Source organism: Canariomyces notabilis, assembly GCF_033297395.1.
Source record: "Canariomyces notabilis strain CBS 508.74 unplaced genomic scaffold N656scaffold_43, whole genome shotgun sequence".
In the NCBI taxonomy this organism is placed as follows: domain Eukaryota; kingdom Fungi; phylum Ascomycota; class Sordariomycetes; order Sordariales; family Chaetomiaceae; genus Canariomyces; species Canariomyces notabilis.
The window spans coordinates 101,008-115,426 of record NW_027041865.1 but is presented as its reverse complement, the minus strand read 5'-3'; the positions used below and the strand labels follow the sequence as shown (position 1 = coordinate 115,426).

Here is a 14,419-nt window from a genome sequence, read left to right as displayed (position 1 = left end):
AGCTGACGATCTCAAGCCTCTTCCTTAGTTCTACACAGTATTCGGAGACGGCAACATTATGTCCGAGTCAAAGACGTACCGCCCACAGCGCTCGGGATCTCGCCTGAGTAAGTCCTCGAGGGGATATAAAGAAGACCAGGTCCAGAGTTCGGAAGCCTCTCTTCATGTTCGCCTGCATCTTCAACCAACACCTGTCCCCAAACCCCTCGGAAATAACATAGCGACCACGGAACTCTAAACGGCTATTGCAACCATCATGGCGGTCCTATCAGCCCTTTACGGTGTTAGCTCGACCATCTTCTCCAATCTGTTCATCAAGCTTCCGGTTCCTCAGAGCACCCCAGACTTGGCGGAGCAGACGATCGTGGTCACGGGTTCCAACACGGGTCTAGGATTGGAGGCCAGCCGGCATCTCCTCCGCCTGGGAGTGGGAAAGCTTATCATGGCCGTCCGGGACCTGAAGAAAGGCGAAAAGGCCCGGGCGGAACTCCTAGAGTCCACCAAGCGACTCCCGGACTCGGTCGAGGTTTGGCATCTAGACATGGAGAACCATGACTCGATCAAGAGCTTTGCCCATCGTGCCAATACCGAGCTGCCACGCCTCGACGCCGTGCTTGCCAACGCCGGCATCCTGGCGGGCAAGTTCACGCTCTCGAACGGCATCGAGAAGACCATAGCAGTCAACGTCGTCTCGACCTATCTTCTCTTCCTGCTGCTCCTCCCAAAGCTGCGCCAGGCGCCATCCACAGGACGGTTTGTCATTCCAAACTCGGCATTGCACTACTTGGCGCCCACGAAGGACCTCGAGGTGGCGGCGGGCGGAAAATCCATCTTTGCCCGGCTCAACGACCCGAACAACGTGGACATGGAGGCCCGGTATAGCGTCTCCAAACTTCTCGTCATATACGTCACCCGCGAGTTTGCGTCCATGATGGCCGCATCGGACAAGCCTGCCGTTATCGTGAACACGCCGAACCCCAGCTACTGCAAATCAGGTCTGCTGCGAGAGGCTCCAGGGCCAGCTCCGCCCAGCTTCCTGGCCCGCACCACCGAGATGGGCAGCAGAGCACTGGTGCATGGCCTCCTCGCCGGTCCCGAGAGCAGCGGGCAATATCTGACTAACTGTCATGTGCAGACGTAAGTCCTTGTGCGCGTTGCATATCAGCATACCGAGTACTGACATCATGTCTTTGGGACTTCACTGCAACAGTCCAGCATCGCATGTTACCAACAAGACCGGTGCGCAAATACAGAAGGCCTTCTTCAAAGAGCTAATGAGGGAGCTCGATTCCATCGTGCCTGGTGTTTCGGCAAATTTGTGATTGTACATTGTCTGGTTCTGCGCTGGAGGGAATTGGGTTAGACTTAGGTAATCGAACAACCATGTAAAGTAGTGTATGATCCTTTCAACCTCACCTCTGCGATCAACTGACAGCTCCACCGATCTCTCCATACCATCCCACGGCTCTCACCGGGCTGGCCACTCAGGCTATCCGACCTAGGTATCAATGTCGCTGGAGCTGCCAACAAGTTTACCTTATCAGGCTGCAGCGAACATCAAGGCCAACACCAGCCCATGTGGCCGGATCCGGCGACTGTGCCGCAAGCAGCGCCCCGTGCCTGCATCCTCAATATCGCCAGCGGAGCAAGGGCTGTCCCTCGGTCAGTCCGAAAATTTCTGAGACCAATCGGTGCACACACCGCTGCTGGACCACGTCTGCCGACATAAGTGGGTAACAAGCCGATCATGTCCGGGTCTCACCGCGACTACGAGTGCCGCCGGGAATATTCAATGTTCGAATACGGACCAAAAAGCAAGTCGACGACGGGAATTGAGCCCGACGTGGGGGTCGAACCCACAACCTTGAGATGGAGGAGAATCTTTCCTTAAGAGTCTCACGCTCTACCGATTGAGCTAGCCGGGCCGATGCCGTCTGGCTCTGTGTTGTGAACTGGGATGGTGGAAAAGCAGAATTTGTTTCCCCGTCCTGGAAGCAGATGTGGATTCACAAAAACGATTCTTTGGCGCCGAAGACTTCACCAAGGCGGAGACGGAAGGCCGTCATTACCCGTACCGTACATGTGTGTATCGTACATACATACCCAGCTGTTGGTGCAGGCCCAAATTTTATATGTAAAATTTGGCCTCTCGACTACCCCTCTTAGCAGACCCAAAGGCGTGCATGTATTTACAGTACCGTTACCCAACGTTGGCAACAGAAGCTGGCTCACCGAGACTAGAACCACCCGCCACGAACAGGATGCTGCAGCATAGCAGCACTGTCAGCACTGAATGTAAGGTACATGTTGGCACCTAGCTCAATGTCTTATTAAGGCAGAAATCCAGACATCCAAATTCATGCAGACTCATGAGTAGGGCAATGCCGACTTCCCTTCAACAAAGTCCTGCCAGTTGGATGGGCAAACCCTCGAGCAGGTCTGTATGTCAAGCCCAACACATTCGCTCTGACCGAGATGGGCCCAGCCGACCACTGGTAGCGACGGGCCTTCCTTCCACTTAGGTGAACTCATCAATTGCATTCATGAGCACGATAGGTAGCTACATTGAACTACTTCTCAAAGTCAATGTTCAAACTGCATGCAACCCGCTCACCGTATAATGTTCGCAGGTCGGGGCACGACCTGGACAACACCAATTATTAAGAGAATAACTGAATCGTCATGCATGTCTAATTTGGAATAATCCTTCGAACCTCAGCTGCCAGTAATCAATACTCATTGTATACCTCACAAACCCGCTTTCCATCATGCTAAGTACTGTACCGCCATCACTCAACACACAAACGGGTATTTCTGCTTCCGCCTTAACACACGCTCGGAATAACATCGCAATCTAAACAAGGACAAACTCTTTCCGCTCTAGATAAACCCCAGCATAAAACCAGTCATTCCCCCCCCTCTTGCCACGCTGAACGCGAAGGTCATGAAACAGCTCGGCCCCTACGCTTCGGAGCCGGCGTCCCGTTGACGCTCATGCCCAGCTTAGCAATCTTGGACCGCCTGGTCGCCATGCCTGTTCCCGTTCCATTTCCCTTAGTCGTCGAAGCGGTCGTCGTACCCGCCACCACCAATGACGAGCCAGACGCAACAGGAGTTGTCCCTGCCACAGGAGCAGAAGAAGGAGCAGGAGCAGGCGCCAGCCTAGGCAGCGCCCGCGTCCTAGACGGGCCCGTCGAACCAGCCTGAGACAAACCTGGCTTCTCGCCCTTAGCGCTCTTACCGCCCACCAGTTTCATGACCGGCGTCGGAGCTTGCAACCTAGACGACCTCCGCGCGGCACTGGCCCCGCCAGCCGTCCGTTTTGACGACAGCGCCCCGGACCCTGAGCCTGACCCGGCCGGGGGAACAACCACCGCCTTCTTCACCACCACGGGCTTTCCCTCGCTCTTCACGAGATCAAGAGGCTCCGCCTCGGCAATTTCATCCACCTCCATACCAGGCCGGCCCGTGTCCTCTCCGCTCAGAGACCCTAAATCCCTCAAGAACTCACCAGCCAGAACCTTCCCCCCGGCCCCGGTATCATCCTCTTCACCGCCCTGGTGAAAAGTAACCAACTCCTCCGCCCAGCGCACCCTAATTTCCCTTTTAGCCTTACCCTCCCGCTCCTTGGCCTCACGGGCTTCAAAAACCCCCTTAAGCTCCCTCATGCGCCACCCGGGATCCTCCGCCAGCTGGGCGAGCACCATCTGAGGGGGCACCGCGCCGGCCTTGTTCTTCCTCGTGTTGACCCTCGTGACGGTAGCGAGGTCCTTTTCCTCGCTTCGCTGCTGCCTTGCCCTGGCACTGGCGGCCAGATGGGCCTCGAGCGCAGCCTCATCATCCAGAGTGCCCATCATTCCCGGGAAACGCAAGGGCATCATGGAGAAGGCGATGGAGTTTGCGGAGGGCGCCGAAGGGCGCAAAGCTACACGGGTGTTGCGGGTGACGAGGCGGGCGCTGGTGCGGGTCGATCGCCGCCGCGGGGGGTTATTCTCGGGTTCTGGGGAAAGGGCAGGGGTTGGTTCCGCAAGCACAGGGTCCAGGCGGCGACGCCGGCGCTTGATGAGCCGCGGGCCGTCGCTTTCTTTGTTGTTCCTCGGCGCCGGGTCCTCCTCAGTGGGGTTGGCACGGTCGTGATTTTTGCTGGGGAAATCGAGCAACTCCTCGAGCTTACGCTTCTTGGCAGGGCTCGGGCTGTTGGTGCTCTTCTCGACCAAGGGTATACGACCAGGAGGAGTGTCTGGGTCGGATTTGGGTATGGGAATGGGAGAGCCGGATGAAGAGGTCACAGAGAAAGATGGACGCGACCGACGTATCGGGCGGCCGGGCTCGCTCGCTATCGCTGCGGCCTCCACGGCAGCTGCCGCGGCTTTGGCGTTCTTATCGGCTGTGACCCGTGTGACAAAGTTCCTCAGCATTTCCGTTTCCGAATCGTCGTGGTTGACACGGAGTTGCAGAGTGTCGTTCTCGACATGAGGGACACCTTCAACCATCAAGGTGAAGTCTTCGTCGGCAGTGATAAGATCATCATCCGTGTCGACGAGTGCTTCCTCCTCGGTTATCTCATCCGCGTCAAGGTCTTCTGCTCCCATTCGCTCAGCCTCACCTTCGTTGCTTTTTCTCCGGTGTTCCGGCCTGTCTGCTACATCTGGAGACGGCGAGAATAGGCGTGTGTTGATAGGAGTAAAACCAGATGTCTCCTGGTCCATGGGACTGGGGGCTCCCCGGGCTCCGGACTCCGGGGAAGGCATTTCGGAAACGTGACATGGTGGCGGGCTTACCCGACGACAGTTAGTATCCGGCCGTGCAACAACAGTGTCTTGGGGTTCGCTAGGCAAACTCTCATCGCCCGGCATATCTTCAGCGCGAGGTGCTTGCAGCTCGCAAGCTGCCTCCGGTCCGTCACCTAAGACGGATTCCCGAGCGGATAGCTCATCTCCAGCTCCCTCTTCAGGTGCTTGAACCTCAGCAATGGACGATTCTTCGTAGATAGTCGACAGCCCTTCAGGGTCCTGGGTTGTAACCGGGACCTTGTTCTTATCTGTCTCAGGCCCAGGATGTGCCGACATATCGAACGTGAAATGGAGAGGATCGAGACTGCAGGGATGTTCAGCTTCTCCTATGTCATTTGCGCCAGCAACCGCATCTGTTGCCGCTTGAGAGGCCGTTACGACTTCAGGTGCTGCGTCTGCGCCCTGGGCCACAGGCTTAACGTCGGTAGCTGATGAGCTCGGCATGACGCGGTGTGGGGCAATGTTGTGTTTGGCAGGCGAGAGATATGCGCCACGAGGATTATCAGACTCCGGGACAGATTCTACTCCCTCATTTTCTTCTTCCTCACACGTTTCCCGTCTTTCAGAAGTTAAGCCAGGAGCCTTGGGCTGCTGACCAAAAATGTCAAGGTTGGCTTTCGCATCAATCTCAAGAACCTCGGTCTTGGAAAGGCGCGTAGAAGCCCTGGCATGATTTTCATCGCTGATTCCCATGCCCGTGGGATCACCCGAGCCAACACAGAATGGATCGAGGGTTTTGCGTCTTTCCTTGGAGTTCTCTGGCCCAAATTCCGGGATGTTCCCAATCGATGTGAGACTGTGTCGGCGACTGGAGTTGTTCTGGCTGTTTTTGAGGGCAAGAACCCTTGAAACGCCGCTTGAGCCGCGTTCAATCCGCCGCGCCAGATGAAGCGAGACCCGCCTGCGAGTCTCATGCCGCGGCTCAGCTTCGGGATCTGTGATCGGCTGGTCAAATAAGAGGGGCAGTGGACTTGCGGGCGCGTGGGATGAATCGGCCGGCCCCTTGACACTAGCAGGGAGGACCTCATCCAAAGTTGACATGGCTGTGGAAGCCTTCAACAGTGGTTGTTCTGGAGGGCTAGACTTGGGTGATTCGAGGACGACCTTTGTTGGGGTGGCGCTAATTCTGAATGCGCGAAGCGGTGACTCGGTGACTTTTGTAGGCGAGAGTGTGACTGGCTGTCTCTTGGCTGGCGAAAGAGATGGGCCCGACGTCTTTTCTGGCGAGAGGTTGTCAACGGAGAGCTTCTCTGGCGATGCATCGCTTGGTAAGAGAGATATGCGCCTGCTCAAACGGCGGGTTGACCGTGTCCGCATCTGTTTCTCGTCGATCCGCACCGAGATGTCAATCGGCTCGGAGTCTACAGGAACATCGATCTCGACCAATGGTTGCGTATCAGCCACCATGGGATCATGGGTAGCTCTTTCTGTCTTCGGTTCGATTGGCCAGCGAGAGCTAAGCCTCTTTCGCGGAACCCATTTCAAGCTGTCCTCCGGGAAGGTCGAGCGGCGGCCCATCGCGGTGCTGTTGGTCCTCGGTGCTACCTTCGCAATCTCCTCCAAAGCAGCGGATACGGAGGCTGGTTCAGGCGCGTTAGGGTCCCGTAAGCGACAACTGTTCCCAGCACACATACCTCGCGCCTTGGCAATGTCGCACTTCCCGTCCAGCTTCTGGTCAAGTCTGGCGTCCCAGCGCGCGTGGCCCCAGGTAGACAGGTGCTTTGCTTGTCGCACGCGCTTCCTCGGCCCCATACCTCCTGTCTCCAGCTCTGCCATGGCGCGAACATATCCAAGATCGACTGACGGCCCAATCGGATCACTAACTCTTTTCCAGATATTGTGCCGGCGATTCTTGTTGGACAAGGGGGCGACAGCAACGCGCTCCCACGGTCTGGGACGCGGAAGTCGAGGCGGAAGGAAATACTCGGCAGTAATCGCGATCCTGAAGCGCGAAGAGTAAGCCAGTCTGTAAATAACCAAGGTCGTGATTGCTTGAAGAGTCTCACTGCTTGGATTGCGAGCCAGCGTCGCGCGGCACGTGGCCATCGCGGCCAGCGCCGAGGTCGAGCATGCTGTGCAAGAATATGGAAGAGGGAGCTGTAAAATGTAGGAGTGTCGACTCGCAATGTTAACTGGCAAAACAATGCAGGGCTAGCTCATGTCAACATAGTTTGGAATTGTGTAGTGTTCGATGTCAGGCTGGTGGTGAATAAAGAAGCGGGAAAACGCGCTGCACTCAACAGTGTTAATTGCCTTGTCGGGTGCGGTCTCAATGAGGGTCGCCGAAGTCACTCGACATGGCGCCTGGTGAGTGCCGATTTGTTTACATCTCCCATTCGCAGCCAATCATGTCTCGCCCGGCCCCGAGCTTGCCAAAACTGGATAAGCGCTGCCAGCAACTATTCCCCACTGTCCCACCTTCAATCCTCCCGTTATCACCACGTGACGAGATTTGATCAGACTCCAAAAGTTTCGAGCCAATTGGGTCCCGTCAGTCTCACTCAGGCGACGACGACGGCGACGACGGCGATCCGGACTTCGACACCCAGCCCAGCCCTCCTGTGAAGGATCCCTAGAGGAGCTGACAGCGAGTTACCTGTCGAAATGACCAACAAGAACCCCATTCGGCTGCCACCGCTGCGCACTCTGCGCGTTCGGCACCCCAACCGGCCCGAGCCAAACCCTTGTCTAAGATTCATGTCCTCAGTGCTAGGTATGCCATTGCAATCCAACCCCTCCCTCATTGCGTCTCGAAGTACAACTTCTGACCTCCCCCTGTGCAGCCTGTTGGGCATCAGCCGGCCACCAGGGGCGGGGCTGCAGCACAGTTGAGCAGGCTCTTCGCGCCTGCATGGACGCGCCGCCGCCGCCAAAGAAGCCCGGCAACACCATCAATTACCATCTGGCCCGGTTCTCCAAAAAATTGATTTCCCAGGGCAAGAAGGGGAAATAAGTGACTGTGGACAATGTTGGCGCGGATCGATGTCGGAATATTACGGCAACACATTTGCCCGTCGGGCCCTCATACACATGGCGCGGTGGGGCGCGCCGACGGACAACTCAAAGTCTACCCGATTAATCGCCCCGATGACGGGTAGATGGACATAAGACTGCGATTGCGAACGGGTGAGCCTACACACGAGGAAGAAGAACTGGCTCTCGTTCTACTCTGGCCATCCGAGCAGAGGAACGACTGTACAATACAAAAGACGAAGGATGCATTGTAGGGGAGGCTGGGGGGCGTTAAATCGGCGCTTGGGAGGCTAGGGTGGACTTGTACAATCTATAGAGCAGACTATACCATACACCAACATGCAGCACACTGCAAAGGAGTTGGCTACAACTTGGTACACAAAATGAAGCAACGTCTTGTCAAGCAACGCAAGAGACCCAACAAAGGGAGGATCATGATTCAGGACAGGAATGCTCCCTGGGTATTCATATCTAGAAAACAAGCAACCAAACAGACAAAGGTACTACTAAGTAAACTGAGAGCACATTCCCCGTTCTCTCCGTCCGTATCCCTCTCCTCTTCCCCGCTCTACTCCTTCGTTACCACCATCCTGGCGCAGAAAAACCTAACCCAGGGACTGGAATAAGTGCATCTAGCAGTTGATCAAGCAGGGAAGGATTACCCAATTAGCCAAATCCCCTGTACCCAATGACAGAAGCAAGGTGCAGCAAAGAGCAAGTCAGAACCAGACAGGACCGGTGAGCACGCGATGAAATGAACAGACCAGAGCGCATTTCCAGTAAGCAAGATCCGCAGTCAGGTGTAGCAACGTCAGGCAGAACAAAAGTAAAGGAGCGGTACGGCGGCGGTATTAGCCAGCCCTTTTCCGACTTGCCCCTATGCGCGCGCCATGCCGAGTTTGACCCGGACCAGACTCTGCCACCACCCGGGCAATTATGAAGAAACAGTACTCTTAGCCTTGGGTAAGAAGAAACGATGTCCGATTGCTCCTCTAAGTATGTCGTCAACGTGTTGAGAGGGGACTATGAAGGCCACAAATGAAGGGGTATGAGGCGAGCTTGCCCAGCGGTAGATTGATTGGGGTAAAAGATGATGCGGATTGGAAAGAAATTGGATTCAATGGTGTAGAGTGAGATGCGCCGGCTTCTATGGAGAATGCTCGTCCGGAAAGCGGAAAAGGAAATGGACGAAGGAATGTAAGGTTCGGGATCGTGGTGCAGGGTATAGCAATTCGGCAGGTACATTAGGGGAGGGTATCCAGTTACTAGTTGTCGATGGAAGAGAGAAGAAAGTAACTTATTTCGTTGCCCCATACAGCGGAGCACGAGGCCGGCAGCTGTAAGGGGAGGAGATGTATGCTGATGCAATAAGCTGGAAGGCTGAAGGACTTTGGGTTCTAGAACCGTCTAAGCGATTAATCGTTCTTGTTTCCCGCCTTGACACAGCACGCATGCAGCCTCAGTTCAAGTCGCCGACGCAGAAGAGCTCAATCTCTCCGAGGCCCTGTGCATTGCGCATGCCCTCTCGCCACTCAGAGATGGCAATCTGGATGTCGTCGTCACTTTCGATTGTCACAAAGTCGCCATCCTCGTCCCGGTACCGAAGCTTGAGATCACCCCTAGCAATGCTACTGTTGGTAAGCCGAGCGAGCTTGACATCGATTCGGTCGATGAGGCTCTGGTATGTGATGTTATATTGTGCGACGAGAGTGAAGTAGTTGCCCGTTTCGTAGTTGACTTTTACTTTGAGCTGGTTCGGCATACCAATGTCAGGGGTGGGAGGTACCATGGTTGATGTGAGCGGCGCAGTCCCGAGGCCCGGAGTTACCGTCCTCGACGGGTCGACGGGGGCAAGAGGTGCGAGACCTGGCGGCGGAGGGCCAGGTGGAGGGAGATTGGTTACGCTGGCAGGCGTCCCTTGCCGCGAGTAGATGGGCTGAGTAGGGAACTGCGCCATGGTGCCGCCGTATTGCTTGGCACGTTGTGTACCGGGTGAGCTTGTGTTGGTCCGTAGAGGGAGGTCATTGGCCGGACTGCCCGTGTTGCTCCGAGGGATGTTGGAATCGTGCCGAACATGGGTTGGGTGTGCGGGATGGTTTTGGTGGAGATGGGGTGGAATTCCAGGAACCGCCGGGACGGACTGGCCACTGCGCGTAGCTTGCCCGTTGATATCGGGTGTGCTGTAGCTTCGGCTTCTTTGCTGTTGGAATTGGGCCGATTGCGCGGAATCACGAGGCATTACGGGCATCGACGGTCCTCGCGGGCCACGCCCGTTGGCCGTCACCATGCCGTACGCATTAACCGGAGATGGCCCATCCCTGGAAGGCGCCCGGGGCAGTGCCGGGGCGGTATATCGATTGCTATCATCTGGCGCCCAAGGTTGAGGAGTGCCAGTCTTGGGAAAGGGATATGATGAGCCGGGGAAGATACCGCTTGTTGTGCTGGTCCGACTGGATGCTGGAGACTCTGCCACGGGCGAGAAGTAGGACTCGGCTACGCGCGGTAGTGGTGAGGCTTGAGTTTGAGTCTGTACGCTGAGGGCTGCGGTTGGGTTGATCGGGACCCGTCCAGGCGGCGGTGCCCGAGCAATGCCCGCCAAAGAATGCGTGCTCTCGATTGTGCCGGAGCGCTGTCGCGTGCTTGTGCTAGAAGCATTGCGCTGCATTGTCCCTGGCATTGCCACCGGCGCGTTATACAGAGAGGTGGCTGGCGTTGATTGGAGGGTAGTTCCGCTGAGAGCGTCGTCATCGTCATCGTCGTCGTCCGGTTCGGCGTAAGGGTTCTCCAAGCCGGTGCCTTGTGTCTCTAACCATGGAAAATTCGGTGGCGGCTTATCAGGACTGGTTTGGTTTTGAGGAGCGTTCTCTTTCCGCTGCTGGTCAAGACCGGCCGCCCACTTTTTCATCGTCTCCTCGTTCTGGAACTTGATCATAAAGTTCTCCACGCCGGGGTCCCCTTTCCACCAAATTTGCACCGTGTATGAGCCTACAATGTCAGCCGCTATGGACATGGACAGCATGAGGGAGTATCCTTACCAGTCTTGGACATAGCTACCACATCGGTGACGTTGGTCATGAAGATACGACCTTTCAGTTGCAATTTGGCGTTCTTGTTGCGCACTTTGGGCCCTGCTGGCTTTGTCTTATCCTTCTTATCCTTGCGATTAGCCGGCACCACTTCCTTGCAACACAGCAAGATACATTGGAAGAGATATATCTCGTACTATGAGAGCAATCGTTAGCTGTGAATCACAAGAAAAATCCGTTGGATGGCCGCTTGATCCGGGACTTACATCCTTCTCTTGGTCGCCCTTGCCGGTTACGACCGTGTATACACCATGGAGTAAAAGCTTGCCAAATTGATCGACTCGGTGCTTTTTCCAGTCTTCGACTCTGGCGATCAGGTCTTCCAACGCTTCGTCTAGCAGATCGCGGTCCACGGCTTCATTGGCCCTCTGCAATACCCGCTCAGCGGCCTCGATACCCGCTGTGAGGTCGGCCTTGGTCGCTTCATCGTCACTCTTCTTGAGTAAATCCTTCAGAAGAAGCGGGTATTTCACCAGACGCTGCATGGGCTTCAGGAGGAACCCGTCGAGAGTGTTGAAGTCGCAAGCGACCGGGTGACCGGCGGTCTGAATCGTCTCAAATACCTGGCTAGCAAGTTGGGCAGCCTTGCGCTGGTTTGCAATGAAGGGCTGGTAACACATGTTGAATGTTTCCTCGTATGCAACAAACGGCGCGCCCCATTCCTGTCTTGACGGGGGCATCGAGTTCGTCGTCTCAACCCTGATCAGGAACTTGCGCTGGCAATCGAGAATTGCGTTGATGTTAAGAAAGATGTTGTGCACGGCGTCTCCAGGAATAATGCCGTTCTGTTCCAATGTCTTCTTCAGATCGTGCAAATTCTCCAGGTCTTGAACGTATTTCCGCTCGGTATCTACCAGCTCGCGGACAACGTAGTCTCGATAACTCATTTGGGAGCCCGGCTGCATCTGGTCATTTTCGGGATACGGCTGCACCTGAAGCAGCAACCCCTTCTGTTCAGCGAGGTCGAGAACATGGTTGATGACGGACGTAACCTGATACTACGTGTTAGAATGCGAGCGCGGTGGTCACCACAGTAGCGAGGGATTGGGGAAGCCTGCCTTTACAAATCCTGTCGTGTCGTTCCTGGTAAGATCGGTAATGATGAAGACCTCGGTGGTCGGGAGCTTGAGCTTCGATTTGCAGGCTTCGACGAATCTGAGGATAGCGATCTTGGACAACTTCTCTTCGGACGCCCCCGCGGGTTCCTGAACCTGCAGGGGCGTCTCGGGCTGCAAGGCATTATAAATGGCTAGCAGCGGATACCCGGTTCGCAGTAACTTCCACAGCGATTCGACAGGACCACCCTCATCGGGGTCTGCGGCCATCTGCTCAAGCTGCTCCATGTATCTTTCGAAACCAGGCACCTTGGCCAATCTTTGCTTCAAGGAGACGCATATCTGGTAGAGGGAACGAGAGGCATCGGCCCTCTGGTTGATGATGTTGGAAGTGGCCATTACCGGGCCATTCGATGACGCTGGAGCGGTTGCGGCGGTGGATAACGAGTTTAGAGAGGTGGATGAGTTGGTGGAGGGGAATGCTGAGCCAGAGAGCTGGCTAGCGCGCGGTGCGCTCGGCATGCTCATGTTCAATCTGTCGACGATGTCCATGGCTGCGGTTGGGGGGCCCGTGTTCATGCGAAGTAGGGGAGCATGGGCCATAACTAGCTCTCCATTCGCAAAGTGCCGGTGGGGGGTCCACGAGGCGGAGGCGGGTCGGACGCAAATCCCTGGCGATGTCGAGGCTTCCTCTCAATCGGGGCTTTGCAGGGAAACGGGCGGGCACAGCGGGGCCTCGAAGGGTTGGTGCAGTACGAATAGATGATTGTCTTGGTTCGCGGAAGCAATCGAAACCAGCATGGACCGATCGAAGGAATCGAGTCACCCGGCCGGATGCTTTCAAGCCTAGGTAGTGACTAGGCTGGTCGGTCTTTGGCGCTTGCCGCCGAGCTGAGAGCCCTGATTTAGGTCGGCAAGCCAGCTAACTAAAAGTAGGCTCGTCGTTTGTATTGTATTGTACAGCTGCTTTCGGGTTATCGACCGCAAGCTGCGTCAATGTCGCTAATACTGTTGCTTCAACGAGCTATCGGTGATGCGGTGATATTCGCCGTCGCGCAGTGGTCTCGCCTCTCTCTGGCTTATCCCGATCTGCCTCTTGTTCAGGGAACTGTCGGCCTCAAGATTACCTGTTCCCGTCTCTTTTCCTCTTTGCTGCTGCCTGCGGCTGTGCGTGAAAGTCGTTACACGATTCGTGTCGTCTGACGATAGTTGCGGCGGGTAGCGACCGTGGATATTGAAGGCTCTCGCAGAGCTAGGTTGGGTGAGAATGCGGCGTTGAGATGCGGTTTGAAACGGAGGGTCGTGTGGCAAGTGACCGCTCTCGGAGGTGGTTGGTCGGCGCGCAGAGGGAGCGGGCAGCCTGTTGCTGGTTTGGAGGAGCGCTGTGGGTGGGCTCACTGTGAGTCGGGTGGGCGCGAAATGGGGCCCAGCCCGAGAGGTGACTGCGACGGGGCCGGGCTTACCTGATGATAGTGATACCTTAGGTGATCACTGCCGCCCTAGGTAGGTGGAAAGATGGATTCACCGTGCAGTGGGCGGATTCTGCTGCCGATGGTGCATCTCCAAAACCAGATAGCCCTGTCATAAATTGATATCTGTATGTAGTACTCCGTACCTATGTAAGGGTAGGTATTTTCACAACCTTAGGTGCACTGAGGAAACACCATGGAAGCGACGCGATGCCACCACTTAGACTAAGATACCGGTACCACGGAGTGGCATTCCAACGGCGTCGGTGCCAGTTTCCCATCACCCCCCCTCAACGTCAAGGTAGGCCAGATCCATTCGGATACACCCAATCCAATGATGCTGTAAGTGTAATCATCCAACGCCTAAGTACCTTAACCGTCCAGGCACTATCCGCATAACCGCCACGTAAATGCTCTTCCTTGGAATTACAGTACAGTTGGCTTCGCACACGGAGGACGGCATATATCGTGAAGCCGGGACAGGGAGAGCATGCGGACGGGCATAAGATCCCGTCCGAGCAGCCCCGCCTTGAGCTCAATGCAGTGAATGCACAGAGCTGAATGTGAGAATGGGATGCCAGGCGTTTACTATGTTATGTAGCTAAACAGGATGCCTCTCGCTTCCCCTCCATCATACATTTCGGTCGTGGCACTCGGAATGGGCAATAGAGCAACTGCAAGTTGCAACACAGCGGCCCGCCACCCTGTCTTTCCGGGTTGCATCGCATCCTAATTACCAGTTGTGCAACTTCTCGGAATAAGCGGGCGTCAATCAACAGGTCCGTAGTCGAATATTCTACCACATCCGTACGACCATGATGGTTCGTTTGATCTCACGTGGGGTTTGGGCTGCCCCTCCATTTTGGCATGATGCGGGAGGGTCTGCCCGTTTCAGAACTCCCACAGCTTTCAGACGCTAATCCAACTCTGGCCACCGCTGTGTGGAGCAGGCTTGGAGATGTTCATTCAGAAATCAGAACCAGCGGATGTCATTCTTCTTTCACACCAGCACGTGGGACAGGGCAACTCACTCAGCTTGCCTT

General features: G+C 55.8%; 4 protein-coding genes and 1 non-coding gene across 5 annotated transcripts; 2 read left to right on the top strand and 3 right to left on the bottom strand.

Moving 5' to 3' along the window:
• The first annotated feature begins 4 nt into the window (after nt 1-4).
• Nucleotides 5-1,481, top strand: N656DRAFT_785343 (NAD(P)-binding protein). The gene is made up of 2 exons (XM_064816356.1): nt 5-1,122; nt 1,182-1,481. The coding sequence occupies exons 1-2, from the start codon at nt 257-259 to the stop codon at nt 1,273-1,275; spliced, it is 960 nt and encodes a 319-aa protein (XP_064665002.1). The 5' UTR covers nt 5-256; the 3' UTR covers nt 1,276-1,481.
• Nucleotides 1,482-1,835: 354 nt separating this feature from the next.
• Nucleotides 1,836-1,925, bottom strand: N656DRAFT_t151. Its single transcript has one exon. It is a non-coding gene; the product is annotated as a tRNA-Lys (tRNA).
• Nucleotides 1,926-2,783: 858 nt separating this feature from the next.
• On the bottom strand, nt 2,784-7,053 carry N656DRAFT_785339 (uncharacterized protein). The gene is made up of 3 exons (XM_064816355.1): nt 6,800-7,053; nt 6,428-6,735; nt 2,784-6,373 (listed from the first exon to the last, which is right to left on the bottom strand). The coding sequence occupies exons 1-3, from the start codon at nt 6,862-6,864 to the stop codon at nt 2,943-2,945; spliced, it is 3,804 nt and encodes a 1,267-aa protein (XP_064665001.1). The 5' UTR covers nt 6,865-7,053; the 3' UTR covers nt 2,784-2,942.
• A 344-nt stretch (nt 7,054-7,397) lies between these two features.
• On the top strand, nt 7,398-7,746 carry N656DRAFT_793222 (mitochondrial ribosomal protein 10; the record flags this gene model as incomplete). Its single annotated transcript, XM_064817149.1, has 2 exons — nt 7,398-7,506; nt 7,577-7,746. 2 exons carry the CDS (start codon nt 7,398-7,400, stop codon nt 7,744-7,746), a joined length of 279 nt encoding a protein of 92 aa, XP_064665000.1.
• A 1,062-nt stretch (nt 7,747-8,808) lies between these two features.
• Nucleotides 8,809-12,706, bottom strand: N656DRAFT_513208 (uncharacterized protein). Its single transcript, XM_064809913.1, has 4 exons — nt 11,911-12,706; nt 11,059-11,844; nt 10,802-10,988; nt 8,809-10,751 (listed from the first exon to the last, which is right to left on the bottom strand). The coding sequence occupies exons 1-4, from the start codon at nt 12,508-12,510 to the stop codon at nt 9,226-9,228; spliced, it is 3,099 nt and encodes a 1,032-aa protein (XP_064664999.1). The 5' UTR covers nt 12,511-12,706; the 3' UTR covers nt 8,809-9,225.
• Between the last annotated feature and the right edge of the window lie 1,713 nt (nt 12,707-14,419).

What these genes read in the sequence shown, in the direction of transcription:
- N656DRAFT_785339 (XM_064816355.1), bottom strand. Translation starts at nt 6,864, where the DNA reads ATGCTCGACCTCGGCGCTGGCCGCGATGGCCACGTGCCGCGCGACGCT. An exon ending in GCTGGCTCGCAATCCAAGCA is followed by an intron (nt 6,736 to 6,799) that starts GTGAGACTCTTC and finishes TTCGCGCTTCAG; the next exon opens with GATCGCGATTACTGCCGAGT. An exon ending in CGACATTGCCAAGGCGCGAG is followed by an intron (nt 6,374 to 6,427) that starts GTATGTGTGCTG and finishes CGCCTGAACCAG; the next exon opens with CCTCCGTATCCGCTGCTTTG.
- N656DRAFT_785343 (XM_064816356.1), top strand. Translation starts at nt 257, where the DNA reads ATGGCGGTCCTATCAGCCCTTTACGGTGTTAGCTCGACCATCTTCTCC. An exon ending in AGCGGGCAATATCTGACTAA is followed by an intron (nt 1,123 to 1,181) that starts CTGTCATGTGCA and finishes CCGAGTACTGAC; the next exon opens with ATCATGTCTTTGGGACTTCA.
- N656DRAFT_513208 (XM_064809913.1), bottom strand. Translation starts at nt 12,510, where the DNA reads ATGGCCCATGCTCCCCTACTTCGCATGAACACGGGCCCCCCAACCGCA. An exon ending in ACACGACAGGATTTGTAAAG is followed by an intron (nt 11,845 to 11,910) that starts GCAGGCTTCCCC and finishes ACGTAGTATCAG; the next exon opens with GTTACGTCCGTCATCAACCA. An exon ending in GGTAGCTATGTCCAAGACTG is followed by an intron (nt 10,752 to 10,801) that starts GTAAGGATACTC and finishes CTGACATTGTAG; the next exon opens with GCTCATACACGGTGCAAATT.